We start from the raw sequence: 26,083 nt of genomic DNA, 5'->3' as shown, positions 1-26,083 counted from the left end.
CGATGTTTTGGAAATATTTATCAAAAGAAATTTATACTATGTTGCGAATTACAATTTCGAGATAACCTTCTTTTATTTACGAACTTATGTCTTCGATGCTGAAATTGACAACTTTATAAAAATACATTTTCACTGAAATTATGAAATCTGGGTGTCGGAAAGGTGTAAAATTATTCTTCGGAAAAGAAAAAAACAGTAGTTGAGCTAGATAAGAAATTATACGGGGGCAGGCTCCCATGGAGAATTAACATTACTGGAAACAGGCCCTTTATTTATATACCTAGATCATGCAGAGTTTAGATTTTCTTTTTCTAGCTGTCGAGAGACATACCAGCTATAAATCAAAATTCGTGTGGCTTTCAGAAACTACAGGTATACTAGTAAAATAATTTGATAATATATTTTATCAGTAAATATTTACATTCTGTATGCTTAGACCCATTGACAAAAATTACATTCATAAATGCATAACACAGGTGTTCATAGAATCTCAGCACATGGGAACTGATAGTAACCTGATCACACTGCGTAGTAATACACTACAAAAACTACTCACTCGGAACGACCGACCTAGATGCTTAATTCTTACATCTTAAAATATTATTGAACTGTGCTTTGTGAAATATCCACGTATTCACGTGTCCTGTGCTACAAATAAACATTGAATATGGAACTACATTTTGTTGTGTTATTGTTGTTGACGGTTGCTAAGATTTCTCACGATAGTGTCACATTTCCCCGTCTATAAAATTTTAAACTAAGGACCATGTGTAACCGTGATGAAAGAATGCACTTCACATAACATGTATTTTTATAGTATTTAGTGTTTTTTTATAAAAAAAATATAGCTAGACACGTGTATCAAAAATCGACTTTTCATTTATAAAGAATAAAACATATGTAGCTCATTTGTATTATCACAGAATGTTATGAAATTGTACATCATATAATGCTTATTAATCAATGTAAGTTAATTAGTCTTACTTTTCTGATACACAATGTGTTAAATTGTATTACTTGTGCATTAACTGTGATTGTAGTGGTTTCGCATGGCCGCCCACTGTTTATGGCATAAACATATTAACGCATTTTAGATAATATGTCAGAAACAGTTAGTTAGGTCGCAAAAGAGATGAACATGCTTCACTGCCGATGCACTATTTTTTTTATCAAAACATCAGCTTTGAAGCTTCATTATTGACAAAGTGATCGTCTATATAACACTATGATAATAACTAATATAGCTTAATTACATACCTGAATTCTGAGGTTTAATTCCAGTATTTAAAGTATGACTGATCAGAGAGTTGAACTTTTTGGAGACCATACCATCACTTGGAGAGCTTGTTGAACATTATGGAAGTTGTGTCATTAGGACTAATCAATGATACTAAAGGCAAACAATAGAATAATAAAAGTCCGTTTATAAAGTGTTTCATGATATGTAGAAATGCATGCATTCATTTAATAAGTGTGCTTCTCCGTTGCGTTATCAACGCTGTTACATCTCATCGTTATCTTTATAACCTTACATGATGGAGGTCCGGCATGAGCATAAACAAACATATAAGATCGCCGTCTTTTTGGAGAAGACGACGATCTTTTCTTGTCTTTTGTGCGAGACTGTTGCAATTGTGCAGTGAAAGCCTCTGTTCTTACCTTCCAATAATACGTGTGTTCCTGTAAATAACCTTTTGGTATTATACTGGTTGAAGGCTATGCAATCGTTAAATGTAAGTTTGCATCATTCAATCAGCTTATTTTTTTCAGTCATTAACCATTATTTTGATACTGTATTACTTTTCTTATATCTATTGTGTATTTAAAATATGTATTTCATATAACTCTTCATGTTTGGAGGAATAAAGATATGAATGAATGAGCATAAACAAGTACAGATACACAATCTAATCATTTATGATAAGGCATAAGACAACTAGGCGCTTACCCATAGACTGTACGTAAATGTATGTCGTTAACGCTTGAGGTCACTGCAGGTAAATATATATGTATATACTCACACTACAGTGTCATGGCTCCGAGCCTTTACGCCCTTAGGATAATACTGTACAAACATGTGTCACGTACTAACGTGTATTGATTTGAACATAGTCTATGTACAAAATATATCCCGTGATAGCTCAGTTGGTAGAGCGGAGGACTGTAGTGGTTCGTTTCAAAGCTATCCTTAGGTCGCTGGTTCGACTCCGGCTCGCGGGATTTTTTCCCACTTTTTATAATGTTTGCAAAGGAGAAAAATATTGTATGGTCAAATCACTGGGTGTTTTGTTTTCTTATAAAATAATTATCTATATTTAATTACTTTTTGTAATATCCTCTTAGTTTTATTGGAAATGCAGTTTATAAAAAGGAGTTGATAAAAACATGATGGAAAGTATTATTCATAGGTTAACAGGACGCCGCATGTATCAAGAAATTCTGATTCTTAGAAAAAAAAGAACATTGAAATATAAAGTAAAAAAGCAGAAGAAGCGTGTACGTCACTTGTGAATCAAGGAATGTTGAATCGTGTAAATAAAGTAAAGGTTGCGGGCACGGTAAATCATATTTACTTTTTTTCTCTTTGTGAAATATTTGTTTATATCCTATAAAAGTATTCCATAGAAATCACATGTTGCTATGCATTTTACGAAATAGCATTTGTTTGAAATCTGAATGTTTAAAAAACTGCATTGGTCAAAACTTTGAACCCTCACATTGCAAGCCTACAATTAACATGTTTGCCATAAATGCTCCGTATCAAAATAATTGTCCAATTTATGGGGTACAAAACCTAAGAAAAACATCGACGAATGTATATCTTGACAAGGGAAATTAGACTAAGCCAGAACTTTTTTATTTCATCTTCTATATGTAATGTTCTTAGTAAAAATGATCGCTTTCTGTGGAGCTATTCTTTGTGATGATAACTGATGCAATGTTACACTTAAAATAGGTTGAATTCGTTTTGTTTGATGTAATTTGGCAATTGGTGATTATCATTTGTTTTTAACGAAGGTAAAATATATCAAGATATAAACTTGAGGAATGGGAGCCTGTGATGTCTTTTAATTTCAAATTCTAGAGAATCGTGAGATGCAATTCGATCTCGAAATTCTTGTATTTAAAAAAAAGAAACAACCCATCATACATACAATTAATATATATATAATTCACTATTGTCTATATTAACAGAACATCAATTCATTGATGCCTTCATATGTTAAAAATAGATGATACGCTAAAATTTTAATACGCTGAAATAAGAAATTTTACAGTATTATTACTTACTTACAAGGATGTGTCCATTTACTTTGTATTATTAGAGTCTAGAATTAAAGTTTATACATTTTTTATCAATGAGAGTTGTAATCAATTGAAGTACTTGAAAAATTGACATAATAACATTTTGTAAATGATAATCCGGCCACTTTGCAAGGAACAGGATCATAATAAGTGTAATATCAGCTGTTAAGAAAAAAAGGAATCTCGTTATATATTTATCAATGTTTATCCGGCTAATTTGAAATTCAAACATTGTATATCAATTAATTAAGTAGCTGATAATTGTATGAAACTCGATAAGAAAAGCTGGCCCTATGTACAAAAAAAAAAAGTTCTAGTAGAAATAATTGCACAATGAACCCGTTTGATATAAAATATGTCTGAAAACTGCAAAATACTTGGTTTCATGCAATTGTTTTGCATTAAAGTATAAATGGTCTTAAATGTATCTGTTACAAACTTTTAAAGGTACAATAACCTGTGTGGAGTTACGTTCGTGTCTCTGTATACTGTAATAAGGGCGAACTTATCATTACAGCGAATATAAGTAAACAACTTTTCAAATATTGTTATTGTATGTGAAGGGCGAAATTTACACTGGGCGAATATTGGCTTTACCGGCGGAGTGCAAAATATCCCATCAGCGTAAATTGTAATATACTACCTGTCTGTTCGATGAAGACGCAGGAATATGCAAGGTGACATTGGTATCGTGAACATCATGGATAGCCAGTGTGACGTCATCAACAAATATCTGAAATAAAAAGACATGTGATAACTAATAAAAGGACTTTCTTTCATGTCACGTGATTTATGATTTTCCTCCTGGTGAATAGATGCAGTAGCTTGCCCATATATTATGTATACACTATTATTGAACATTGGCCAATAATTATTTTGAAGGTCCTACCTTAGCGTAGGATGTAAAACAATGACATATATTTCTAAATTTGTTGTAAAAGATGTAATTTTTATTCTTCAGATATGTACTGAATTGAAAGATGTATGTCTATGCTATCGGAATAAATTATGTTCACTTTTCCCTTTTTTTTTTTAGAGAAATCCTATTCCATACATAGGAAGAAAACGTTGGATGCAAAAGGTATTTTTGATCACATATTTTTTGTTAGGGATTTCCTGAAATTATTTTATTAACCAAAGGAAGTGTTCAGGTGGAAAACTTTTAGATACATTAAAACGATATAATTTGAATCATATATTTGAATTAATAATGTTAGACGAAATATCCCTATTCAAGACCATTTTGATATCTAATGGTAGCATAACGTTATCCCTTTTTCATCTAACTCTTTTCCATTATTTACAGTAAGCCTTGGTGTAATATACTAAATTAATAAATCGCTATTATTTGACGGAAATATATAATTTTCTTATCAATAAATGAAATTCCTAGGTTGGGCCAAAAGTTAAACCCTTACTGTTCAAACTCTTTGTGGACAAAGTATTAAACGTGATTTGATTAAATTAAAATCCGGATATTAAGTGCCCCCCTCTCCCCCGTCTTTACTAACCTTACCCCTTCCTTTATCACTATAGGAATATTACTTTTAAATGCAACATATACATTAATCATCAGCAAACGATTGGGTGTATTTCAAGGTATGAATTATTATGAATTATAATTAAACGAACATTTTACTCTCTATAAAGGTTCCAGGAACCTTGAAACGAAAGTATTTGTTTTTAGAAGGTCAATTTAAATATCACCTTGATGCCACGCAATGAAAAAGAGAATGACTTAAATTGTGATGACGAGAACAAATTATCATAAATGTAAAAACTGGTTTGGCGTTAGTCACGTGGTGGCTTATAAATATACATAAAAAATTAAGCACTTACTAACATAATTTGTTAGTCAATGTGAATACCGTGTAAGTCATGTTTATGTTACGTGTGTAATATCACTTCGGAAATGACGTCACAATCGAATACGAACAATCAATGTGACGTCACGTCATTGAGAAGCGGATGCAATTTTCATCGTTTCAGAGGCGGCCAAGTGCAAATTATTCGTTTCACAATTTTACAGTTTACTTTATAATATATGATAAAAAGAATCTGCCATTCGTTTCCCTTCATATTAGATTAATGATACTCGTTTTGGATTATCCATAATTGCTCGCCAGATGCTCGCAAACATGAAAAATCCAAACAGTGTATCATAAATCTAATATGAAGGAAAACTTGTGACAGATCCTCTTTATATTAAGTGTTCCATGGCTAAAGATGTACTGAGTTAAAGTGCTACTGACATCTATCTGATACATATATTCGCTCTTACCTACTCAAATCATTGCTATAGTACTTAACCAGGGTAGAGTGTGTACACGTTATGACATTGACAGCGATAATGCACTTAACAGTGGTCTATTACGGATGCATGACCCACTGCACTGACACTTTTCGTATATACATTAACCTCCATTTAATTTCATTTTGAATATACAATATAACAATAGCGAAGATGTGTCAGGACACTTCAGCAGACCAATTAGCCCAATATAATCTGAAATTAAGACGATCGAATTCCAGTCTTGCATCGCTATCTTTCACGCCCAGAACCTTGTTAATGATTATATTCTGTTTATTATTCCTTTTTTATGTTTTTCCCCCCACAAAAGTCATGCAAGGTATGGTTTCCGTTTCAGAAAAGATTCATCAAAGCTACAGTCTTGCCGGAAGAAAATGCATAGGGACGATTCATTGCAGTAGGACGAGTATCCTAAAAGGCCAAATTCTCTTTGGAAACTGTCTTCATATGGCATGGACTGTTTCTAGAACGTAACACTCTGAGCATTCGCACCTCATTCCTGTCGGTGGGTGCGCCAGTGAAGGTAAGGTTGCCGCCATGTGATATCCTGGAAGTGTAGTAAATGTATCCGAAGTTCTGTCCATAACCGTTGTCTTTCCAAACAAGATCTTCCATACAAACTGGTGACGTACTGGTGATCGGAGTCTGTGCGATAAATGATTTTATGAAATTAATCAAATGATAAATTAACTCTAGTCCAATTCTTACTTTACAACATCCAGTTAATATGAAACTGACATGAACGATTAAAAATAACATCACTCAAGAATTCGATTACTAGTATCACTTTTAGGTAAAAAATGAAAACGTCTTTTAGGCGAGCACATAATGTCGTTTAATCTAGGTAGATTATAGCATCTATTGAAATAACTTGCTCATTGGTCATGTTTAACATAAAGTATAGGCGTTTAACAATGTTCTCTTTAGCGAGTAAATGATGTCCTTTTAGAAAATAGCTGGATCACGTTAATTGAAATAACTTGCTCATTGTTCATACTCTTTCATAAATCATGCTAGTTAGTGAGCATTATATTAGTGGAAATTTACAATAATTTAAAGTCAGATATATTTGTAGACAGCTGTCACTTTCATATACATGATTTAGTTGTATATATTGGGTGCATACCTCAACAAAGCCGATAAGCTCCCGTAGTGCAATATAGGATTGTATTTGAATTTTCACTGGACCTAGATCGATGACAGAAATATGCTTGTTAAGGCAGAAGTAAAGTAAAAAATATCCAAACAGTGTTTGCTTGTAATAGACTACAAGATAAAAAAAAAAAAACAATACAACACAATACGTCATCATGGTTTGTGTTTAAGTGTAATAAGCTTGTGTTCCTTAACCATATAAAAAAAACATTTTATAAAATCATAGCTTATTTAGAATAAAGTTTATATGCTACCGCACATAAGATCACGGGGACATGCCATAGATAAAAGTAGGTCACAGTTTATATAAGGTACTATTTTGTATATACTGTGGCTCCCATTTACATATATCTTCAGTTATATACTGAACCATGTGTCACGTCCCTTTACAAATACACGTAACTGTGGTTTGAGTTATACAATGTAGTTAAGGTCAAATACACTACCTTATACGTTATAGTTGTGAATTATGTTTATATTTACAAAGTTATATTTACAAAGCTATATTTACAAAGTTGTATATCCTATCATACATAATGTATATAATTTTCGTAGCCTATGTTTTAAATACTAACGCCTAATACTAAATGTTACCTTACACAAGTATACAAAACTGTACAGGTTTATGATATTTATGTTAGGGTTATTTATCCCCGTTAACAATGTACACTAACTTAACCATTATATTTGTGAATAATGTAATTTTTTAACAGAGTTGTATACTATATTTTATATTATACTTATTTTATGTTCGAGTTAATGCTATATGCTACCTTATATACACTGTAAGTATAAATACAGTTAATGTGCTTTGTGTAATGGTTATACTGTAAAATCATAATTTTTTGTGGGACATTAAATTTCGTTTATTTCGTGGTTAACTATAATCCACGAAATTAAATCCCCACGAAAACATAAATTTGGTATGATATAGATAGGAGGAAATCAGAAATTAGCTGAATGTATTGTCCTTGAAACAGGCTAGTCTATGACAACAACGAAATTTTAACCCAAGTATTTCTATTTACAATGTATTCTAACTTACCCATTGTAGTTGTGATATACACTTTGGATATTCACTCTTTACCTTTGTCATACCAGTATCCCCTAAACATGTCCAGTTAAACTTATGTGTATATTCATAATTATTTAAATATACATGACTATGTGATCGAAGAAAGTATCACCTATTAACTACTTATCTACATAAAGATAAATTATAGAGGGTCTCTTGGAGGAACAGTGACGCTAGATGCTATTTATTGTAACACATTTCACGACCGCATGAGGTGACTTGGGGTACTTCATCTTTCTACCACTTTTTTGCATATCTTTAATTCCTCTCTTGGCATATCTACATTTTACCTATTCTTTACAGGTTTACTCTGTGTGACATTACTCCGTCGATATTAAGGATCCATGTCTCACTGTCGGCAAAACAGTAAAAAATGTCATTATCTTTGTATATTTTTAGTACATGTACATACATCAACCTCCCTTAACTTCGGTTTGGATGGGACTAAACTTGACCAGGCAGTTCAGCTGATTAGAGCAAAAATATTTTGATTCCATTCAGTTAAATGGACAAACAATGAAACGCGATATCGTGCGCTATTTGACCACAATGACGTCATCGATCTGAACATCATAGTACATATCACTGAATGGCATAAATAGCAAAAAATATTACAAGGTAAATACTAAAAATGTTTACAACAATCAAATAAAATATTTAAAAACACCATTTAACAACAAATGGTAATCATTGCACGCGAATTAATGCACAAATAGTTACCTAGAAATCCATCTCTGTTTGTTGACGGTGGGTCGGGAAGGGACGCGTTGTCTGTGTTATAAAATAAAATTAGTTAGTGTATACGGGGAAATTTTCGCCCAGTCAAATGTTCGCTCTTCGCCAGAATAATCCATGTTCGCCCAGTGTTAATTACGCTCTTCTCACGTAATTACTATATATTGGATGTTGTGTACTAATATTCGCTGTCGTGATAATCCGCCATCATTGGGGAGGGAGAGAAAGGCGAAAGTGAAACTGCGGCAAATATTTCTCTGCATACAGTAGTACTTGCGTTATCAAATATGTAGTAAAGCTACGTGAGACTTGTTGAAAGTCGATCCCTAACTTCATATATACCCATGAAAAAGCATAAACGAAATAGCAATGCCGTAATATTTTGGAAAATTACCGGCGGTTCTCATTTTTCCAATACGAAATGCTCTGCTTATGACTGGCGGATCAGACAACTAAAGTATTGCAAGACTAGGCAAGTACCTTTGACTTTCTACATGTGTACCTTGATCTTATTCTAGACAATGATAAGCCAATGACTACCTAACATAAGTTTCTGTGTGTTTGACGATGCTCTTTTAAAGCTACATCTTGCAATTAATTACATTACTTATATTTATTTTGGTTTCTCGATTTTTTTTTGTAAATGACATAATTTTTCATTTCTAACGTCATTTTCCTCTAGTTGACGAAACTATGATTGAAATACACATGACAATATTATTCTATTTACGACTACATTTGTACCTACCAAAAGTAGTCCAAACACCCTTTTTATTACATTTTGTAAACTCTGACATCGTGTACTGTAAATTCTCGCCTTCTTTCAGCGCAAGAAGATCCACTCAAATATTGTTCATATTGCATATAGATAATAGATTTATAAAACAAATGTAAAAACTGTTGCCAATGCGAATAGTTCCACAACGCAATCAGTTCAAAGAGTCACATCGCGAAAATTTTCATACGCGAAAATTATCAAATTCACAGTAATTCATATGACTACTTATAGACAAAAGACAATTTCAAGTACAACTTTTATGACATTCATATTCGAATTTTTCTGAAACGGTTGCTATAAAAATAATTAAGAAAAATATACAAATTGGTCGGATTTTCAAGAAATTGAGAAACCGGAGTAGAAGTAACTTCAAGACAATCGGGAAGCGTATAGGCACTTTCAGTAAACGAGAAAATATTTTCTCGTTTACGGAAAGTGTCGACGATTCCCGATTGACTTAAAGAAAGATTTGTTTCACTTACCTTGCGCTGAGAGCGACATTGTTCGAATCAAATTTCTAGCAGCAAAATATTTTGGTGTAAGTTGTCCATCCTCACTAACTAGTGCGTCGTAATCTGAAAACAATTTTGTTTGTACTTAAAATCAAGTAATTTGCATTCGGTATTGTTGACGTTTTGGTATTAATTGAGATATTTACAGTTATTTGTTAAAAAAATGAACATAACATTTATATAAATACTTTCAATGAAGTAAAATGTTTGTTTTAAACATTAATATATTGAAATGTACATTTGTGAAACGTCTGTAATAGCATTAAGATATACACTGTCAGTGTGATTAAATATTTGCACGTGGAATAAGAATTTCACATTCATTTTAAAACATTGGTATTTAACATTACCCATGCTGAAAATCTACTATAAATTTTAAAACAAAACTGTTATATACCGTATGACGTCACGTCAGAATGGTAACCATCCTTCTCCATATTGGCACCGTTAGTAAAACCGAAGTTTGTTCCTCCATGAAACATGTACAAATTGACCGAGGCCCCCACAGCTAGGATACTTTTCAGAGTGTTGGAAAATACTGAAATGGTCATGTTGAAAATCCGGTATATAATTTCTATTTCGTATAAACTTTTACGATATATTGATTTTACAATTACATGTCAAGTTGACCCTTGGATATAATGTGTAAAATAATTCTCTTAGCTTGCCTCAAGTATAAGATAAATAAGAAATGGTTTGTCTTTTCGCTCAAATACAGAAAAAAAACTTTTAATACAGTCCATTTAGGAAAACATCAGCACATTTTGAACAGTGTTTTCAATGTCCAAATTTTCGAGAAAATAGGGGTCGATACTTTTATTTCTTATGTACTTATTATTTAACTTACGGTGATAAAGTTAAATCAATTAAAAACTTTAAACCAGCTCTTCATTAATAAATTTTGTAAAAGTCCGTCATTGTCAAGAATATACGCGTTTTGTCTCTTGTATAGATATTCCAGCAATTATCAAAGAATGTTGAGCAAATACAAATGCAAAAAACACAAAAAAATAAGAACACAACCAATTTTCTTACTTTGCTGGGTTGGCCTAAATTCAGCATTTTCCATAGTCTGTATGCAACACGGTACTAAACAATCTTGAGCATAAATCATAAATATTCCAGCAATTATTAAAAAAATATTGAGCGGATTCCTGCATTTTATTTTATGATTCACCTAATTTTCAGTATTTTGCAGACATGGCCTAAATTCCAGCATTTTCCATAGTCTTTATGCACTATGATAACGGAAATTCATCAGGATAAGTAATACAAGTGTAAAATGCAGACAAAACGGACCAGAGGAGACGGAAGTACCAGCTAGAAGTGAATACACAGGAGCAAGCTACAAAGCACGGGATGTTTTCATCACTAGTTCCGTTTGCATGGAGAAGGAAAAATTGCATGGTCCGATAAACACTGATATGTTATTACCTTATACATTACAAAAGTCAGTTTTCTTATGTAATCATAGTTCGGACTAGATTGTTATTCTAAGGATTACTCTTTCGCAGCCTCTGTCTTCCACACCTCTTCGCCTCTATCTGTCTCTCTCTTTCAATAAAAGCCAATGTAAATACATATGTACAGTTATATGCCATTATGAAAATTTGTATTAATATTTAGTAGGGAAAGGCATTAATATAAGTTGTTAAACGTGTGCCCATCTGCCATTGTATATAAATTACAATAACATATGTTTGGTTCATTTTGGTTTGGTTTAGTATTGTTTAACGTCCTATCAACAGCTATGGTCATTCAAGGACGGCCTCCCCTGTGTGCACGATGCACGCGTGTAGTGTATGCGTGTGCATTTTTGGCGGCTGCGATATATTCGCGTTTGTCTCCTTGTGATAGCGCGGAACTGATGCCGACATACTGACGAAAACACCCAGCAGGACACCCCACCCGGTCACATTATACTGACAACGGGCGAACCAGTCGTCTAACTCCTAAATTGCTGAGCGTTAAGCAGGAGTAGAAACTACCATTTTTACAGACTCTGGTATGTCTCGGCCAGGGGACAGAACCCAAAGCCTTCCTCACAGGGGCGAACGCTCAACTAAAGTCCAAAAGTGAGGAATTGTCAATGGAGACTCTAGGAAGAAGAAAGTTGTTTAGAAAGAAGAGAAAAGATAAGATCCCAAATTGAGTCGCCTCTTACGATCATGCAATGGAGGCAGCAGGTACAATTCTTGCGCCCTACCTGCAGGGACTAAAATATATTTAAAACATAAAACAAAACTTACCGTCCACAGAGACAGTGTTATGGCCGCGACCCCAGTAGTCGAACCAACCAGCCCAGAACTCCGTGACCATGAGTGGAAAGTTCTCACTCATCCTGAGAATCATGAGGAAGAGCCCGTATCCCTGATGGATATCATTAAAGTTGGCAGTCGGAAGGGCGTCTGTTTTATAATAAACACTCAGTGTAGTTTTATCGATAGCTCATAGCAAAATTGAAGGCACGCGACTAGCTATTTGATTGGTCTCAGGTGAGAAAACATGACCAATCGCAGAAGGATACCTGCCATTTTAAGATTATAAAGGAACGACACCCGACTTTAAAGCCAGTAAGTTTTACCGCAACCGCGTGATTCTTCTAATGTACATGAAAGGTTCAAACTAGTCTTCTTGTCTCATCCACAAGGTGGCGAACACTAAGTCTTCAATTTTGCTATGACATATTCCAGGGGTGCAGAGAGCGAAAGTGAACGTAACACCTGGAGTATCGAGGATGGGTATTACCCTGTTATGTGAGATGAAGGTGATATCAACTTTAAAATTTGGTAATTGATAGAGTATGCGTTAACATGAGTTAAACTGCATCATACAGCTGTTTCGTCTTTCTAGGACTCGTCAATGTGTTAGGGACCAGAAAGTTGTAAATCCAAATTGGCCAACTTATTGTTGAAACAAAGGGGAGGAGAGTAAACCCTCTTATTGTAATGAGGTTCAAAATATAAAGGAGTAACGGTTAATTTCAAACTAAATAATGAGTAAAGTATAAATAGTATGTATTGTGGCTTAAACTTATTTGCCCCTGATGACACATTTGAACCCTTCCAATTCAAAGGTTGGGTATAGCTCAATATGAAATTTCAGGGGTGAATGAGTTAATGGTTACGGCAAACCTCGGGGACTCAGCAAACTACAAGCAGAGTCTGCTCATCTGTATCACGGAGTAAAATGAACGTAAGATACATAAGGATCGAACGGCATTTTTTCTTAATTGTATACCGGCATGAACATAGAAAAAAAGCCGTTCAGACCTTGAAATTAACATTCAAAATATTTAGTTATTATTGACCTGGATAGAGATATTCCCTTTTATTTTCGATAATGAAGTGTCCGTGTCGTCATCGCAAACAGGATTCCTGGAACAGCCTAACGTCACCAAAATGTTGGATTCTAACGGTTCTCTCATGTTAATCGAGGCGGATGGAGAAGCTTCACAAAGACGCTGATCGTGGCTCTATGACCGTAATTCCTCCAGGTAAAGCTTATAGATGAACTTACAGTTGAAATGTAAATATACACGATCGGTAATCGGTACACTGCACAAAACAGCTTTGTCATGGTTTGTATAAAATGGTCACGATGAGGAGCCATACCTTTATAGAAGGGAGCCCGATCTAAACCTGTCATGTTGTAAGCCACGTAACCATCCGAGGTAAAGAACATCTCCACAATACCATTCTTCTGGAGCAGCTGAAAAAAAATCAGATTCAGCAAAACATGCGGGAAATATTAATTAATGTAAGAGTGAACATTTTCGTGAAAGTGCTCACAATTTTCGCGGAAATATAAACATACTTTTACCGTATTTAAATTAATTACTTGTAATCATATGCCCGTTGGTATAGCCCACGTTGCCATATAACATGGTCGTATTACTGTTATGATCAACGGTCGTGTGAAAGTATTGTCAGGGTACTGAGATAAAATTAGCCACATGATAACTATTATAAACGTCTGTTTCTCTTGTTAAGCAAAGATTGCAAATGACCAGTGTCTTGATCCTAAACCGCTGAAAACACCTCACTTAGCCACAATGTGCTGGATCAGTAAAGTCAGCTGTCAGAATATATCGATACATTTCGTAAAATAGCATTCAAATGCTACCGGAAATCAGAGGGACGGGTAATATGTTTACCCATTCCGCCCATCAGTGGATGTTAAAATACGGTTATAAGATGACTCAGCTGGTGCCCCCCCCCCCCTCGTCTCTGTTCATCGATTCCACTTCCCTCCGAACCAAGAGGGCTCTCTCAATCGATGGATCGACTCGTATTTCAAGTTGAAACATCGCTTTTTCCAACACCTTTTTGTCCTCTATAAGTTTAAAAAATGGAAGTAATTCTACACAATGGCAGAAATAGACGTTTGACATTTTGTTATTTGCAGCCGAGCGTTGGGTAAATTATCTTGCCGTTCGAATTCGTGAACGATTTACTTCCCCTTACGGGCGTCGTATGTTTTTTTTAATTCCCCACTTTTCGAACAAAATCGGGGATATTAATTTGGGTCCGTCCGTCTGTCCGTCCGTGCATCTGGTTAAAAAACCCAGATTACAAATGTAGTATATACATCTCTGGTCTCGTACATAAATACCTTATGACAACCGCTAACCCTTCGATACGTGCATGATAGATGCACCTGAGCTTTGAACTTTGAACTTTGAGCTCGATCGATATTGATTGCATTTTCGGATGCTTAATTTGACCTTCATTTCACGCCTCGGTGACTAAATTGGTGACCAATTATAAGTTGTTTTTATATTGATACACAATGAGAGGGGGATATCGATGACGGCGTCTTCTTATTCTGAAATATGATCATTGTTAAAACCGTTTTGTCCTGTTTTGACATGTATCAAAGTTTTAAAACATGTATAATTAATTAAAAGCGGTGTCACAGCTTGAGACAATTAAGATTATTTTAAATTACCTGTTTTAGGAACGCCAAATGTGTTACTTCATCGCTATAGGACCCAAACTCGTTCTCTACCTGGATTGCAATAATTGGACCCCCGCGACTGAACTGAAAAGGATATCAATCAAATCAAACTCATCAATGCTGTTATTTTAATATAAAATCAATCATCAATCATATTATCAACAAAAATGATCAATGTTATGTATCAGGAGAGTGAAAAAGAAATGGACAAGACTGAATTCGAACCACGGATCCCCGAACTGGTCGCTTTAACTAACGTATCTTCCTGGTCACCGGTAGTCATACGTCCCGCTAAAATATGTCCCGCTAAAACCATAATTCAAATGGAATTCAAGAGAGATCAGTCAAAATCAGAAAATCTACAGTGGACATTTCTGGTATTTCGGCTGCGATGGGACAGACTCTGACGCTCATTGATAATTCCCTGACGTGATTAAAGCGTGTTCTCACCTGCAGATCGACTACTTCCTGTAGCAGTCGGGTGAAGAATCGCTCCACAGCCCGTGTGTACCCGGGGTAGTTACTCCTAACGACCATGTGTGGGTCCTTCAGGAGCCAGCTTCAAATCAAAGTAGCAGCGTGCATTCGTAAGGGTTCATATATATGCAAATTGGTGAATACAAATGTAGTGTACTGTTATTTAATTGAATTTAATTGAAAAATAATGGACGCAGGCTGAAAGCCTCTAAGTCCATATCACAAAACATAGTATGTCGAATAATAATAATTATTTTAACTTATATATGTCACAGCGTGTTTGGTTACTTTGAACGCATCACGTGACCCGAAGACAAAACATGAGTCACCGTCACATGATCCTTTTTTCCTGTAGAGTATCTGTTTTTGTGATTCTTGCACACTATCGCACGAGTTATCCCTGTCTTTAGTAGATCTCTAACGCCCGACATTTCCGTACAAAAACAAAGTATGTCTGCTCGCAAAACTGATAATATTTATTGGTGTATTATTGTTATATTTCGATATGATAAACATGTAATACCCTTTTAGAAAGGAAACAAGATTATTTGTTTCCCTGTAAATCATTAATAATCTCGGGGGAACAAAGAATCATGTTTTTTTCTACTACATTACATATACTCACACAATGTTTTATTATACATATATGCTCATATACAAATGTTTGCACATTTATACTTAAAACAGTTTCTTTATGCACATCTTTGTTCAAAATTTAAAAATAAATTCAAAAGTGATTACCCAGGAAGGCCACCAAACTCCCACTCAGCACATATATAGGGTCCAGGCCGCAAACTGACGTAAAGACCGAGCTCGTGTGCAAGTTGGATAAATTGTCTGAAATAAAGTGGAAGTTTAGAATAATAATATTTTCTAGAAAGTTACCTATTTAAGCATGTCTTGACGAATGTCTTATCTGATCACAGCCATGCAAATTGTAAGATTTCGCTTCTAAAGACATGTGAGCGAGGGTATGATTTCTTGAAATTAACAAATGTAAAGGCATATTCATGATGTCAACGGAAATGCTACCTTATAAAATTGCATAAAATAACGTTCCCGTATAAAATATGCAAATGAAAACTGAATATGTGATTAATACTTTTTTTCAAATTGTCATGGTAATAGTACTGAATGACATTTTCCATCCAACAAGAAAGAACCTTTACTTTGTAATAATATTGTAAACCCAACTTCCTCAACATAAAGTGAACAATTGTATTGACAGGTATGACAATATAAATACATATCAAAAGTGGTACTGAAAACCGGGAAATATTTTGCCGCATTATTTTTTTTCCGCCCTTTTCGCCTACCGCAATGAGGGCGAATTTACCGTCAAAGCGAATGTAAATAAACAACATACCCTGTATCGTTATAACATTTGTAGGGCGAAATTTATGCTGGCCGATCATGGAGTTAACGGTTGAAGGACGAATGAATATTTGATTGGGCGAAAGTTTCGAGGTATACAGTAGTACATTAGAGATATACCTTGACGATATCACGTGTTTCCGGATGGTGTTCACTCAACTTCCGGTTACGTTAAGAAATGCTTGTAATAGCATTTCTCTGTGTGTGTGAAACTCTTTGGGACAAAATATTACACACAAAAAAGTAGACACTCTTACCAACGTATATGGTAGGATGTCATTGTCGTTTCTCACGTACGCTTGTAAATTCAACCACAGACACTACCGTAAGATAACTTAATATATAACTATGTAGACAAACCTCAGATTTAGACGACCACTGAAATCGAACTCGCCGGGATAGACTTCGTGTAGGTTCCATGACACGTAGCTGAAATAAACCATCATTATTATTATTTCTTTATTTCCTCCAAATTGAAGAGTTACAAAAATATACAGTGTAGTCAAAATACAAATCAAATATTATTAATTGATACTAACATGCACATAAATACATCGGTTAACTACAGGGATGAAGAGAGAAGTTAATGAATCTTGAATTAGTTTAGTAAATACAGAAAGAATGGTCTCATTAACAGCAAATCATTCAAAATAATTAGAATCCTGGGAATCCTGAGGTTTCCAATGGTTGGGGAAAGCCCTACCAACAAGGTCCGCTCAGGCTTACCCACACATAAACACACACAAAATAAGAGAAAAAATAGTAATTAGGTAGACATTGCTGGTGTAATGCGGATTTACCTCTTCCGGAAATCGTGGTCCGGTTCCCGGATTTGATATTAGACAAGGAAGCACGTTATCCGGTGTTCGTTGAGTTTTACCGCCATCCGGCATAACAAGTGGTGTCATAAGTGGGATTTTGCTTATACGCCCTGCAGGAAGTCCAAAACCCGTTTCTTTTTGTGTAATGTATTGCAATTCGTACCTCAAAGTGGACAGAGGTCTGCTACAGGTAATCGCGCTGCATTGTGTGTTTGTGGGTTGTTACTCGTCATTTAAATGATTATTTTGTAATTTGATTACTATAACTCATTTATTGTTTTCACAAAGTAAGAGCACAATAACTAATTTACTCGGTTTGGGTAATTTACTGTTTTGTGTGCCTATATTTAGCCTGTGTTTCTGTACTTTCGTTTTACATGTATTTTCGTATTGGTGTTCACTGCGAACACTAGAATTGTTTCCAAACGAATCGTTCACTGCGAACGGTCAAATATTATCTTTCAGAGGTCGGAGAAGGATCTCGTAGACTACCTTAAATCACACAACGTGACAATACCACCTCACGAGGCAGATTTGACCCCCCTGCTAGTATCCGACAGCAAAGGAAAGCGCCTTGCAGTGGTACACAGGGGCAGTAATCCAAAACTTCCAATACAGTTCTCAATTAAAGGTGGTGCAAACTCATCAACCCTAGTATCCCTACTAAAAGAACAAATTCCCATCCTCAAGCAGAAATTTGGTAAACCTGTTTATGTTTATTTCTGGGCTGGTACATGCGACATAACCTCAAAGCAAGGCGGTTATATAAACATTTCTGGTACCTGTGTTAACACTGTTCACAAAATTATCAACTGCTACAAAAGAGCGAGGGACTACACAATACAACAGGGGTGCAAAATTCAATTTACTGGAGTACCTGTTTATTCAGTTAGCCTTTACAATGATATCCAAGGTCACCATACTCCGAGCAAGTCTCTAGAAACAGATGCTGAAGTTGCCAGCCAGGTACACTTCTTGAACTCTCAAATTGAACTTCTCAACACAGAACTTGGTACCACAACACTTAAATTCAATGCTGATCTTCGTGATTGTCGAAAAAAGGGAAAAGAGCGATATTTCATAGAATTATTGGAGGACGGTCTCCACCCTGGGGAAATCTTGGCAAGGAAGTGGTTTAGGCGACTTGAATTAAATATTGTGAAAACTTGTTTTGTGGACCAGGACATTTTGGAAGTCCACGTTGACCAACAGGAACTGTTACAGTTAGCATTTGAACAAAATGTGTGATAAAGAACAAGAAGTCACACCAGGGGAAGGAGAGTCTTCAGTTGACACTGCGTCAGCTGCGGCATATGATATGCTTCAATTCGTAATGAAAAGTTTTGATGAGCAGCGTGATACACAAATGAAGATGTTTCGGCAAACTATGGTGGAGTTTGAAGACGAAAAGAAACGAAGCTTCGAGGCACAAAGTGAAATGATGAAGTCCTTCATGCAAGAGACACGTCATGATATTCAAAATGCCATAGGACATCAAGCACCGCTTGCACAGAGTACATTTTCATCTATGGGTCCACAACAGGAATTTGGAAGGTCGACAGACAGAGGATCGTTTGGTGGTTTTGACGAAGAACTCCGGGTGATCCAGGATAGAGAACGCTCATATTCAAGTCCAAACTTAAATGGACAGAACTCTGCACTATCCAGTACCCCCTCATTGGAAAGACAGGATATGGGACGTATGCTGAACAGACATCAAGGAAAGGGTCCTCAAACAAAACTTCCAGTGTTTGAGGGAAAGGAGGATATAGAGGTTTTTATTGTTCCCTTTGAACGGTTAGCAGAGCGTTATAACTGGACAGACAATGAGAAAGTGGACAGACTCTACGAATGTCTAAAAGGAAGGGCCATGTGGTACATCTGCTCCTTACCAAGGGAGATGAGAAGAGATTACAGGAATCTAAAGGATAGTCTGATCAAGCGGTTCGGACGAAGAGACCCACCCACAACAGCGAGATCAAAATTACACGAAGTAAGGCAACGCAGCCTAAGTAATGACGAATTTGGGGAAGAGGTTTGGCGCCTAGTTACCCTTGCTTATCCTAATGTAGATCTCGACTTGCAAGATCAATTGGCTGCAGAGGCATTCCTCAAGGGGTACAAGAACCCCAAGGTATCTTATGATGTGTTGAACAAGAAACCAAAAACTATCAATGAGGCTATTGAAATGGTTACTTCACAAGAACATAACTTCAAAGCCACCATCGGTAGGGAGAAAGAGATACGAGACAAGGCTCGGCGCGTTTCATGGGCTGATGGGGCTGGTGTAAAAAATGTCTCCGATGACGAAGAAGCGTTGAATACACAGCGTGTTCAACTGCCAAACACTGCCTTAGAGTCGGACAACCTCAGTAAATTAGATGTTCGGATGAAACAGCTTGAGGATCTTGTTCGGAATAGCTCGCTAGAGTGTCGCGCAAGATTCGACCAGTTAGGGAACGAACGCCAAAGTGGGTTTAGCAAGGAAGGAAAGGAATGTTACAGATGTGGTGGTAAGGGACACTTCCAAAGAGATTGCAGCTCTAGGAGATCAAGATCGCCCACACCACCGAACAGTCCCCGTTCTCGCTCACCACAGCATGATGTTAAGATCACCCGGACCAATAGGACAGAGAAAAGCATTATCGTCCCAGTAACGGTCAATGGAACAACAACTGAAGCGGTTATTGATACTGGGGCCGACGCCACAGTCATCTCTGAGAAATGGGCAAATGAAATAAATTTGCTGTATGCTAAGCCAAAGAAAGAAATTCGTCTAATGACAGCTGAGGATGGTGCAGAGATGACAGGATTAGGTGTAGTCACTGCGACTCTCCAAATTGGGGAAGAGGTGAGGGAATTACCAGTTGTGATAGCTCCTATCAGAGACAACATACTGGTGGGCATTGATCTACTCCAATCTGTACAGACCATTATCCATACTGGAGAAAAGAACCTGGAAGTCAACGGAAAAGCAATCCCAGGAGACTCTCAGTTGAACAGATCTGCGACTGCTATTGCCAGGAGTATAGTTAGAGTACATGCAGATGTTGTGGTGCCACCAGGAAGTGAGAAAATAATCATCGGAAGATTGGAGACACCATCAGACACTTCTCAAGCAATACTGGAGGCATTCAATCATCATAGCGGAATGCGAGTTGGGTCATGTCTTGTCTCTATGAATCAAACTATTCCAGTGAGAGTTCTCAACCTGAAGGATAGCGAGATTAAACTCACAAATGGCACATTTCTAGGAAAAGTTGACATAGCTGACCTAGCTTGGGACCCAAATATGAGCAGGGAGCCTTCCGTAAACACCAGTGTCGAGCCAGAACATTTCCAAAAGGCCCCTGGAACAAACAGAGAGGTTCCGCTGCATGTACAGGATATTTTTGAAGAGTCCTCAAAAGGACCGTCATCAAATCGAAAAGAGGATCTCTGTATGCTGCTGAATGACTTTCCTGATATATTTGCTAAGCATGATTACGACCTAGCTAGATTCAGCGGAGTCAGACATAAGATTGACACAGGTGAAACCAAACCTATACGTCAACCCGCAAGAAGGACACCATTGGGTTTTCAAGCTGAGGAGGACGCCCATCTACAAAAACTTCTTGACACTGGTGTTGTCATTCCATCTAGTTCTGAATGGGCATCACTGGTAGTAATTGTTCGCAAGAAAGATGGTGGTGTGCGTTGGTGCATAGACTATCGAAAGGTGAATGAGGTCAGTGTAAAAGATGCTTACCCACTTCCAAAAATTGAAGAGTGCCTCGATACGCTTAGTGGTGCGACTCTATTTTCCACCATAGACTTAATGAGTGGCTACCACCAAATTGAAGTTGATGAGATGGACAGATCAACGACCGCCTTTGTCACCAAACAGGGGCTCTTTGAGTACACCAGAATACCTTTTGGCTTATCCAACTCTCCCTCAACTTTCCAGCGTGCAATGGAGCTCGTACGTAGAGGGTTTCAGTGGGTCATACTTCTTATTTAACTGGATGATGTGATAGTGGCATCCAGGTCTTTTGAAGAACATATGCAACATCTGCGTCAGGTTTTCTCCCGGATCCGTGAACACGGTCTGAAGCTGAAAGCCAAGAAGTGCCGTTTGTTTCGTGAGGAAGTCCTCTTCCTGGGACACATTATTAACGGTGATGGAATCTCCACCAATCCAAAGCTGGTAGATGACGTCCTGAATTGGCCTGTGCCAAGCAACTGTAGGGAGCTTCAGTCTTTTCTAGGACTTACCAACTACTACAGACGGTTCGTTCAAAATTATGCAGAGATCGCTCTGCCACTGCATGATCTCACACGGAAGGAGGTAAAATGTGTATGGGAAGACCGTCAGTGTGAGGCATTCGAGGACCTGAAGAAGGCAATTACTATGCTCCGATATTGTCATACCCGTTGGAGAATTGCAAATTTGTCATAGATACGGATGCTTCTAACAGGAGTATAGGCGCCGTTCTTTCGCAAGTCCAAGATGGGGAGGAGAAAGTTGTTGCATATGCAAGTAGACGACTGACCCCCGCACAGGAGAAATATTGTGTGACACGACGCGAACTTCTTGCAGTTGTTGCTTTCCGCCAGCATTTCAAACATTATCTTCTTGGCCGAAGGTTCTTATTACGCACAGACCATAGCAGTTTGTCATGGCTTTTCCGATTCAAGTCACCACAGGGACAGCTGGCGAGATGGCTAGAGGGGGTCAGTCAATACTCTTTTGACATCGAACACCGTGCTGGGAAGCTGCATGTGACGCTGATGCCATGTCACGGATTCCGGATCACGATTCGTGCCCTTGCTACTTCGCGGGTGCCACCGTTGAAACTCTACCCGGTGGAGGATGTATGTACTGTGCAAAACTACAGACTGCGTGGGAAAGATTCGAGGAGGATGTTGACGATATTGTGCCTATAGCTGTTCGTTCGGCAGAGGTAACTGCTGTCGAAAAACACTCTGAGACCGGAGAGGACTCTAATACGAAGGACGATATTCCTCAATGTAACTGACTACAGACCAAAAGTCCGATGGAACTTTACGAAGAACAGATACAAGATGAGGATCTAAAACAACTGTATTCATGTGTGCAAGCAAGAAGTTCTGCTCTGCGGAAGTATCTACTAACCCTTCAGCAGTTCAAACTGATACACGATGTTCTCTACTACCAGTGGGAGGCAAATGGACAGGAGTCACTGCGACTCCTGGTTCCATTCCAGATGAGAAAAGAGATCATGCAGGCATGTCATGAAGCTGTTTACTCCGGTCATCAAGGGGAGAAGAGAACTCTGGAACGAGTGAAGAAGGACTTTCACTGGCACAACATGTCGATGGATGTGAGCATATTTGTTCGGAAATGTCATGTATGTGCCGCTGAAAAGAAGAGTAGTAGAACTATGAGAGCACCTCTTCAGACCTACATCTGCGGAGCGCCAATGGACAGGATACAATTGGATGTTGCTGGGCCTTTTCCTATTCGTGATGCTTGGAACAAATACATACTTGTCATCATCGACCAGTTCACCAGGTGGGTCGAGGCTTACCCAATCACACAACAGGACAGTAACACGACAGCAAAAAAAATGGTCCTGGAGTTCATCTCTAGATTTGGCGTACCCCTGGAGATCCACACGGATCAAGGACGAAACTTCCAAAGCGCCCTGTTCAAGGAAGTATGCCGGTTACTCGGAATAGCACAAACCAGGACTACGCCCTATCACCCTTCGTCTAATGGTCAGGTTGAGCGGTTTAACTGCACGCTGTTGCAGATGATCAGGTGTTATCTAGATCATGGCCAGGCGCATTGGGATGAGAACATTCCCCTTCTTCTGTCTGCTTATCGAAGTACGCCACACCCTGCGACAGGATTTACACCAAACCTGTTGATGCTGGGTAGGGAGGTCCATTCTCCTCCCGAGCTGATCTACATGGATCCGGATATTTCGCGTTCCTCTGATGACGCACCTACCTACCTCGACCGGATGTTAGAGGGTATGCACATTACAGAGGAATTAACTAGGAAAAAATTGAGGGCTTCAAAGGTACATCAGAAAAAAATATATGATCTACGGGCTAGGGGAAGAGAGTACCACGTCAGGGATCTTGTATACGTGAAGAACCAATCACGATCTGTTGGACAATCTCCGAAACTCCAATCTGTTTGGAATGGTCCTTTTGTGATCACCAAGAAATTTGGTCCGGTCGTGTATGAGGTCCGTGGCCGCAAGAAGGCTTCAGTTCTTCACCATGACCGGCTAAAACGATATTTGTCTGAGGTTATCCCGGCCTGAGTTACCAAGATAAAGCATGATCTTGGTACCTCCTCTCTCCCAACGATTGCTGAGGAAGACCATGTTCCAACCATGGATAAGAAGTTCGGGACAGAGGAAAACCACCACGAGCCGCAGAACAGCCAACAATCGCTGACAGCCAGTTTACCAGAGGAAGAGTCAAAGACACCTGTGCCAACTGGGATGTGTTCACAGCGAACCATCTCAGATGAACCATCCCGGTCCTCGCGTTACGGCCGGGCATATAAGCAGCCTACCAAGCTTGGCCTTTAGCAGGAGCTAAAGGAGCCTGGAAGGGGGTGGTGTAATGCGGATTTACCTCTTCCGGAAATCGGGGTCCGGTCCCCGGATTTGATATTAGACACGGAAGCACGTTATCCGGTGTTCGGTGAGTGTTACCGCCATTAAAAGGTTGCACTGAAAACTCGGACGATCTTGGTGTTGTTATTGAAGAACACAGCCAGCCATCCGGCATAACACTATTGTACGAATGTTTGTACGTGTTATATCATTATTAACGCTGATACAACAGCAACATTTTGTCCATAAAAATAGCATCATGCAGTACAAAGGTTACATAATCAGTTGAGCTTAATATGTGAGGAAGGCTACCCCTAGTAATACATGAATTAAATCATAATCAGACAAAGAGTATAAGAACACGGCAAGGTCTATATCAAAAGCCGTACTTATAAGACACCATAGATCGTCTCTTAGACTTTCAGTTTTTGTACAATGGAGTACTATATGTGTTATACAGTCATTATGTAAATTACCACAAAAATGGCATAATTCAATAGTGTTTGTTGATCTTAAATAAGCACATTAGCCAGGTTTTGGCGGTGGAGGAAAACCGGAGTTCCCGGAGAAAAACACCGAACTACGGCCAGTACCTGGCGACTGACCCTTAAGGTCTCGAACCTGCGACCCGGTGGTGGAGGGCTAGTGGTAACTGAGTGTCAGACGCCTTAACCTCTTGGTTACAGCGGCCCAAACTCCAGTACCGATCACAGGAATGGCCGGATTAAAAGAACTCATTATTTGTTTTTAATTTGTTTGGTACTGTATGAGCATCACTTTGCTACAGCTACTGCATGTATTCAATCGCTACTGTATGACAGATATCTTTGTATGTTTATTTCTCCGATTTTGTTCATGACAAAAAGAGCATTTTAAATGCAAAACACAATGTCATAACGAAAATGCCATTTTATTAAAATGATACAAACCTGTTGCTTTAATTAATTGCGTGTACTTTTTCATATACCATAAAATATCTGGAAACGGTGGATAAGAATGCTTTTTTGTTGGCAAAATAACAGGGAAACAACGTTTGCATTTACTTACATAGTTACTGTGTTCAATCCGCATGCTTTCAATTTCATCAATCGGTCTCTCCAATATTCTGGCAATACTCTGAAATAATGAATGCTCCCGCCAAGAAGTTGGAATGGTTTCCCGTCAAGGTAAAACTGTCTTTTCCTGAAACTCAAACTTGCGTTACTAACATATGGGAGACCGTTTGGTGCTTGTGTCGCCTTCGGGTATTCAGTCGGCACGAGGAAGCGTCTGTTTGGTACACCTGGAATGTTGACTTCACACTGAACACAAAATATCGAGGATAAAACGAACAAAACAAAATGCCAATCCATCTTTTTTCCCTTCCGTGGGTGTTCTTCCTATTTAGATATTCCAGGATATTTCAAACTGCGCAATACGGCACATGAAGCGCGGTATTATCTTTGCAAGGCAATTATTATTTACTAAATGTATCTTAGCGTCACAACGTTAACGCTGCCATTTACCACACGTCCTATCGCAGCAGATAGCACAATTTTTGCAGACAGCGTGTTCAATTTATAGTATGATTTCTACATAATAGTTAAGGAACCTTATCAGTCGATTCCAGACAAGTGTACGACCTTTGAACTATTGACCCAAGTTTGGTTTACAAACATATATCCAGGGACATGTAAACTGTTGAGTATTTTTTTTATGAATAGTTAGACATAATTGAACCTATTATTTTTGCTTTTATGATTTTTCAATATCATTGCCATGCGCCTTTGACCACATGTGACATTGCATGATGTATATTTCAAAATGAATAGGTTATTAAAAACATCTAAGTTTCATTGATATATACTGGTAAAATATGGTCGATTTTTCGTAATGATTTGCCATTGAAAATTGTAGAATATAGTTAAAGATGTTTTTCTAGGATCCAAAAAATTACTTTCAAACTTTCTGTCAATATCCACAAGGAAATCAAATACAAAAAATT

At 37.5% G+C, this 26,083-nt stretch overlaps 1 protein-coding gene and 1 non-coding gene across 2 annotated transcripts in view; one reads left to right on the top strand and one right to left on the bottom strand.

Annotated features, from left to right (window-relative positions):
* Positions 1–25,655, bottom strand: part of LOC110451663 (beta-galactosidase-1-like protein 2) — a 36,649-nt gene extending 10,994 nt beyond the window's left edge. Inside the window, exons 1-13 of the mRNA XM_021499803.1 lie at positions 25,147–25,655; positions 17,043–17,111; positions 16,050–16,145; positions 15,282–15,390; positions 14,823–14,915; positions 13,487–13,583; positions 12,122–12,280; positions 10,270–10,410; positions 9,843–9,935; positions 8,568–8,618; positions 6,744–6,805; positions 6,110–6,262; positions 3,950–4,039 (exon numbers count right to left, since the gene is read on the bottom strand). Of these exons, the coding sequence (XP_021355478.1) occupies positions 3,950–4,039; positions 6,110–6,262; positions 6,744–6,805; positions 8,568–8,618; positions 9,843–9,935; positions 10,270–10,410; positions 12,122–12,280; positions 13,487–13,583; positions 14,823–14,915; positions 15,282–15,390; positions 16,050–16,145; positions 17,043–17,111; positions 25,147–25,451 (1,518 nt within the window). The 5' untranslated portion in view covers positions 25,452–25,655. The remainder of the gene's footprint in view (positions 1–3,949; positions 4,040–6,109; positions 6,263–6,743; positions 6,806–8,567; positions 8,619–9,842; positions 9,936–10,269; positions 10,411–12,121; positions 12,281–13,486; positions 13,584–14,822; positions 14,916–15,281; positions 15,391–16,049; positions 16,146–17,042; positions 17,112–25,146) is intronic.
* Trnay-gua lies at positions 2,131–2,220 on the top strand. Its single transcript is given in 2 exon segments — positions 2,131–2,167; positions 2,185–2,220. It is a non-coding gene; the product is annotated as a tRNA-Tyr (tRNA).
* Positions 25,656–26,083: the final 428 nt, after the last annotated feature.

This window comes from Mizuhopecten yessoensis, unplaced genomic scaffold (assembly GCF_002113885.1).
Source record: "Mizuhopecten yessoensis strain PY_sf001 unplaced genomic scaffold, ASM211388v2 scaffold6163, whole genome shotgun sequence".
Classification (NCBI taxonomy): domain Eukaryota; kingdom Metazoa; phylum Mollusca; class Bivalvia; order Pectinida; family Pectinidae; genus Mizuhopecten; species Mizuhopecten yessoensis.
This window is presented reverse-complemented; position numbering and strand designations above follow the sequence as displayed.